A 6732-nucleotide genomic window follows, 5' to 3' on the forward strand; every position below is an offset into this window, starting at 1 on the left:
AAAAAAAAAAAAAAAAAAAAAAAAAAAGAGAGATATTAACTGGTGTCCACTGGCCCGACAGTGGCTTGCTTGTAGAGTCCGTAGAGGATGAGCAAGTCTTCGTTAGATGGAAGAGTGGTGAGTTTCTTCACTTTCACAGCGTGCTCCTCGAAATCCTCCTGCAGATATATATATAAAAATCAACAATATCAGGAGAAAGAATCTTAATCGCATAAAACGCCGTTGGGATACTATAAACATATTACTACTACTCACTGGGATGATACAACAAAGTGCAAAAGAGACTTCAAATCAAACTAAACTCAACACTATAAACAACAGATTCAAATCTTTAATACCCTCTAACAGTTATAAGAACAGAACTTGGAAAAAATCATACAGATCAAAAGCTTGATTCAGTAAAACTGAATATCCTAATTCCATAAAGTGATCACACTTGACCACACAACCTTCAATTTTGCAATTGATAAGCTTTTTAATTTATCATTCCCTAACTCTTTCTCCTCTTTCTAATAGTGAACCGAATACAAAGAATCACGAAATAAAGGAACATAATCCTAACAACATAATCTGGGAACATAATCCTACACTAAACACTTCAAACAAAAAAAAAAAAAAATCTCAATCGAAGAATCCAGAATCATCAAGCAGGAGAAAGACAAAACAAAACTAGATCGCCGAGTATAAAACCCAAAAACCGAGATCGGTTTGGTAAAATGGATCTGAACGTACCTTCAAACCCATGATGAATAATAGACGTATGAAGTTGAGGAGATAGGTAGGAGAATTAAAATCAGCGTTATAATAAGACGGAGAAGACGAGGACGACGCGTGAGATATATATGGGATGGGAGGATACCCTCTCCACCCTCCAGGCCCATAACTAGTAGATATATTTTATTATTTTTCTTTAAATGAAATAAATCTCCCTTAACTGGTTTCAGGCACCCCCGTTGTGTAATTGTTAAAGTGGTAATTGTTAAATGAAATAAATCTCCCTTAACTGGTTTTAAATGAAATAAATCTCATTTTAACAATTACCACTTTAACAATTAGAGGTATACACTGTACACGTGGATTCAGGCACCCCCGTTGACTGGTTTGTTATTCCCATCAATGTTGGTACAACCGTACAACTGATGTTCTGTTTATTCTTTTCCCATCGAACATGTTCCTTCTCCAATGCTAAAGGCATATCCTCTTCTTTCTTTCTTTTTTTTTTTTTTTTCTTTTTTTCTTTTTTTGCAAATTCTATTCGAAATAATTTACAATAATAACTTTTTGTTTACTAAGTTTTTCTTCCAACTTTAGAAATTCAGAAACGTAGCCATAATAAATCAAGCCAAAACACCTACTAGATAAACTCTACTGTGTTACATGAATCGTGGCAGATTATAAGAATCGTAGCAACCCATTTCCACCATAACCAGTTTGCTGCTCAAAGTAGATTGGTTGAGAAGCTGGACCTGGAACTTGAACCGAGCCAAATGGAGTGGCGGAGTTAGGAAATCAGTTTATCAGGGTCAATTTTTTTTTAAAGGATCAATTATGTTGTTAAATTTTTATATATGAGTCAATTGTGCTATTTTGCGAGGGTCAATTTGATTTTTTTTTTCCTAAAAATTCAACCAATTACTGGCTCCGCCATTCAAAATGTAGAGAAGTAGGGTTTTTGGAAAATACATTGAGACAGCAATACCAGGTAGCATTGAGCTCAACAGACAATATTGGTTCACTTGTACATTGTGGCTAGGATTAGGCAAAAGTGGCTGTTGTTGCTGACTCAGAGGTGGGACTGTAAAATTATATCCCGTAGTTGCACCATTACTCGAGGACGCTTATTATCGACCTGTTGTTTTTTTTTTTTTGTAAATAAAAAATCGACCTGTTGTTGCAGTTGTTGGGTATTACTATTAGCGATGAAAGAGTCAATCTCAGAGTAAATATAAACGTAAACACACAAAACTATTAATTGATCTGACATACCCTGACCCAAAATATTCCGTAGACACTACATGACGAAAAGCAAAATGAACATTATTAAATAGCCCCAAAACAAGACCCAGTCAATAATATAGGCGTAGTTTTTCAGATGATTTTGGTTGAACATTTTTCAAAAATCTATTTTTGACCATTCAAAATGTATTTTCCAAAAACCCTATACTTCTATATCTCTCTCGAATACTCGGTTGTTGTTGTTGTGTAATCTTCCTCTACTTCTTCTTCTTATTGTTCTTCTTCTTCGACTTCTTTCCTTGGGTAGAATCTTCTTCTTCTTCTTCTTGATATCAAATCCTTTATTGACAAAGTCCACTGCCTGATATTGCAATACCTCTCTCTGGTTTTCGGTGGGAAGACAGTAAGGTATGAGTTTATGAGATTATCTCCAATTTTTAGGTTATTCTTTTTTTGGGTGAAAATACACTAGATTGACCTAAATTTGGGTAAAAATAACTCATTTGACATACTATAGTTTGTCATTACTAGATGGACACAATATTTATGTTTTCAAAAAAAATTAATTAAGTTTTCTTCTTAGAAAAAAAAACAAAAATTTGAAATAGAATAAATATATATATATTTATATACATATATATATATATATAATGTTTCACAGATAACCTAACTGCAGACCATATATTATCCTTCCAGTTTAGCAAGAACAAAACACACGTACCTTAAAATTTCATAAGTCACTGCACAATGCAAAGAAAAAAAACTTACCGCGGTTTTACGTCCAATCTATGTCTTTTTAGCCAGTAAAATTCATACAGTAAAGACAGACACATTCTGTAAGCTGCCAGAGATTTAGCTGCAAAAACAGCAAAAAAATCCTGAATAAGCAATCAATGAAAGCAAAGGGAAGGAAATATTTTCGTAAAGAAAAAACAGTATGCTGGTAGAATGTGTTAATGTAACAAGATATAAAAAATATAATTAAAATATGATTTATAAAAAATATAATGTATTAAAATATGATTTTTAAATTTTTTTTTTTGGAACATATGTTTTATAAAACTATAGTGAATGAAACCAAATTCCAACAGATAATGACCTAAAAATGCTAAGCTTAGGATATATACAATGCAAAATATGGATAAAAAAAGGGTGTCTAAAACATGTAAATTAGAGAGTTATCACACCCTCAAACTTAAATCTTGTTAGTCCTCTAGCAAAGAAGTAGGAGGATGAGGGTTAAGCGAAGGATTCAAACTATAGTCCTTAAAGATAGTTTAACGGTGCTAAGATCAATCAACATACTTACAAATATTTTTCTATGTTTATCACCATGCATCGATCTAGTTCATCTCCCAACTAACAAAGACTTGCAATTCCAAAGAACATCTCTTTCACATTCATTAAAGTGTTTGGCGAATTCTTGCAAATGGGAAGTGAATCAAGCTCAATCGGATTCAAGGGTAAGGCTTTTTACTAGGGTGGTGTCAAACAATATCTTTGGGTGGTTTTCTCTCAAAAGATGGAATGCTAGACAATTGTGAAAACTATCTAAGATTTAGAACAATTAGGGCATACAAAGCTTAACTCTTGATAATCTACCCCTTTTCTTATTCACTTTCTTTATGTCCAACACCTTAGAAATTAAAAGGCAAGGTGTCCTAGACGTTACTCTTGTTAACAACAATCTCTCCCCGGCAACGACACCAAAAAGCTTGATGTGCGTGGTTTTTATCACTTCAATCTTTTACCTTAAAAAGACCACACAACGGATGCAAGTGCACAACTAATCGGTAGTAGTATTTAGGGATCGATCCCACATAGAGAGAGTTGTTGTTTAACGGAATCTGACGGAAGTAAGTAAGGCTAGGACTCGATAAAATGGGGGTTTTGGTTGTCATGGTAAGTAAGAAAATAAATGTAAATAAAAATGCAAGTAAAATAAATTTTAACTCACATAAAACTTTCCACTTTTGGAAACTTCTATTTCAGGAAATTTTCCTCCAAAAACCCCGCCTCATGGAAACTTTGTACTCCGAGCACCACCTCATCTTGTTACTTAGTTGCACAACCAACCACCCCAAGCGACCAAGTAAACAAGAGAGATGGGCTGGAATACTGCATTCCCTCTCTAGCCAAGGATTACAGATGGGACCAGGCTAGACAAGCTCAAGTCGCTGCTTGCTTCTCATACCACTACTTAAACCTTGCCTCAGGCTTCCAAGTCTGCTCCTCAACACCATCACAGTCCCAAAGGACTCTCATCAAAGGAATCTTCTTCTTCTGAAGTTCCGTAATCCTCCTCGCGAGAACCCTCACTGGTCTCGCCTCCAAAGTCAGGTTAGGCTGAAGATCCTTAGGAATCTTAGCTAACAACTGATCATCCTCACCGAGACACTTCGTCAACATAGAAACATGGAAAACCTTATGGAATGCACGCCTAACCTCAGGTAACTCCAGTAAGCCACTGGTCCAACACGCTCAATCACTCTCACCGGACCCATATACGTCGGACTCAACTTAGTCTCAGTCAATGACATGTTCGGACCCCGCAACATGGCCATCTTGAGGTACACTCTGTCTCCTACCTGAAACTCAAGATCTCTCCTCCTCCTATCAACATAACTCCTCTGCCAATCCTAAGCTTTCTTCATGTTCAGCTTGAGAACCCGAATCTTCTATGAGGTCTCCTGAACAAAATCTGCCTCGTAAATGCTCCTCTCCCCCACCTGAGTCTAGCATAATGGTGTACGACACGGCCTCCCATACAAAGCCTCATAAGGAGTCATATTAATACTCGCCTGATAACTGTTGTTGTAAGTAAACTCTACCAAGTTCAAATGATCTGCCCAATGGCCTCCCCAATCCAACACACACATCCTCAGCAAATCATCCACCGTCTGGATCGTCCTCTCTGACTGTCTATCTGTCTGGGGATGATAAGCTGTACTCATATGCACCTTAGTGCCCATCTCTGCCTGAAACGCTCTCCAGAACACCGAAGTGAACTTAGAATCCCTATCAGACACAATGCTCGTTGGCAACCCATGCAACCTGAATATCTCCTTCACATACTTCTTAGCCAAGACCGCTGCTCCATCAGTCTTCTTAATGACCAGAAAATGTGTCGACTTAGTCAACCGGTCCACAATGATCCAAATAGCATCAAACGTCCTAGACACTGGCAAACCTACCACTAAATCCATAGTAATCATATCCCACTTCCACTCCGGAATGGGAAAAATCTTCAGTAACCCTCCTGGAACCTGATGTTCAGCCTTCACTAGCTGGCACACATTGCACCTCGCGACCCAACTAGCTACATCCTTCTTCATCCCGACCCAATGATAGTACCTCTTGAGATCACGGTACATCTTAGTCGCTCCTGGATGAATCGAAACTTGCTCCCATGAGCCTCTCTCAGGATCTCTTGCCTCAACTCCTCATCCTTGGGCTCACAAATCCGACCGTGCACAAAGATAGTACCATTATTTAAGACCTGATACTCTGAATCAACATCCCTTGAGGCATTCACCAGCCCCAAATCCTTCTCCTGAGCCAACCGCACTATGCCCAGAAGATTTGCTCTATCAACCGCATCCAAACCCAACGGTTCCTGAGAAACAACACACAAACTCAAAGCACTGATCTCTCCTACCAGAGACTCCATCTCCTGCTCTTGAGCCGAAGCTACCCTCTTCCGGCTCAGAGCATCTGCAACCGAGTTAGCCTTACCAGGGTGATAGGCTATCTCCAAATAATGAGTAGGATAGTTGTCCTCATGCTTCCGCGAAGCGTAGGCAATCACCTTCCCATGCGGCATCAACACACACCCCAAACCAACTCTGGATGCATATGTATAAAGCACATAGGGTTCTCGATGCTTAGGCAAATCCAACACTGGCGCAGTAGTCAACATCTCCTTTAAGGCTTGCAAAGCCCTCCTCACACTCTTGTGACCAAACAAAAAAAACATCCTCCACTGTCAACTTAGTCATAGGATGTGCTTTGCTCGCAAACCCCTGCACCAATCTCCTTTAGTAACCTGCTAACCCAAGGAAACTCCTGATCACTGTGGCATTCTGCGGTCTAGGCCAAACTCGGATAGCCTGAATCTTCTCCGGATCTACAGAAACCCCCTCTACAGACACAATGTAACCCAGAAAACTCATTTCACGCTGCCAGAAACCACACTTGCTCAACTTAGCAAACAACTTATGCTCCCGCAGCTTCTCCAGAACTGCCCTCAAATGCACTGCATGCTTCTCAGGACTCTTGAAATAAACCAGGATGTCGTCGATGAAAATGATGACAGACATGTCCAGAAACTCCTGAAACACGCTGTTCATCAACCTCATAAACATTGCTGGTGCGTTAGTCAACCCAAAAGGCATCACCACGAACTCATAAACCCCTACCTCGTCCTTCTACTTGACGAACAACACCGACGCTCCCCACGGTGAAGTGATAAGACGAAAGAATCCTCTATTTACTTCCTCAGCTCTACTAGACTAATTATCATGTATGCTGACATCAACTCACTACCATCTGAAAATCAATCCCTCTTGCCATTCCAAGAACCTCTAGTAACTTGCCTCTAAGGGAAATTTCCTCAAGATGGCTTAATCCAAAATTAGCTTTTCGCTTAGCAATTCTCCACAGCAAATCATCAATACAAGCGTAATAAAACAAACAAGTACTATACGTTCGCATATTCCGATTCACTGTATCAAATGCTTTGTAGGCCGCCAACTCAACCCACATGACTTATTTCCC

The 6732-nt window shown here is 38.9% G+C and overlaps 1 protein-coding gene across 1 annotated transcript in view; it reads right to left on the reverse strand.

Moving 5' to 3' along the window:
* The window catches only part of LOC104741782 (acyl-CoA-binding protein), a 2096-nt gene extending 1237 nt beyond the window's left edge, over positions 1-859 (reverse strand). The window contains exons 1-2 of the mRNA XM_010462699.2: positions 733-859; positions 41-158 (exon numbers count right to left, since the gene is read on the reverse strand). Coding sequence (XP_010461001.1) covers positions 41-158; positions 733-744 — 130 coding nt within the window. The 5' untranslated portion in view covers positions 745-859. The remainder of the gene's footprint in view (positions 1-40; positions 159-732) is intronic.

This window comes from Camelina sativa, chromosome 14, assembly GCF_000633955.1.
Source record: "Camelina sativa cultivar DH55 chromosome 14, Cs, whole genome shotgun sequence".
NCBI lineage: Eukaryota > Viridiplantae > Streptophyta > Magnoliopsida > Brassicales > Brassicaceae > Camelina > Camelina sativa.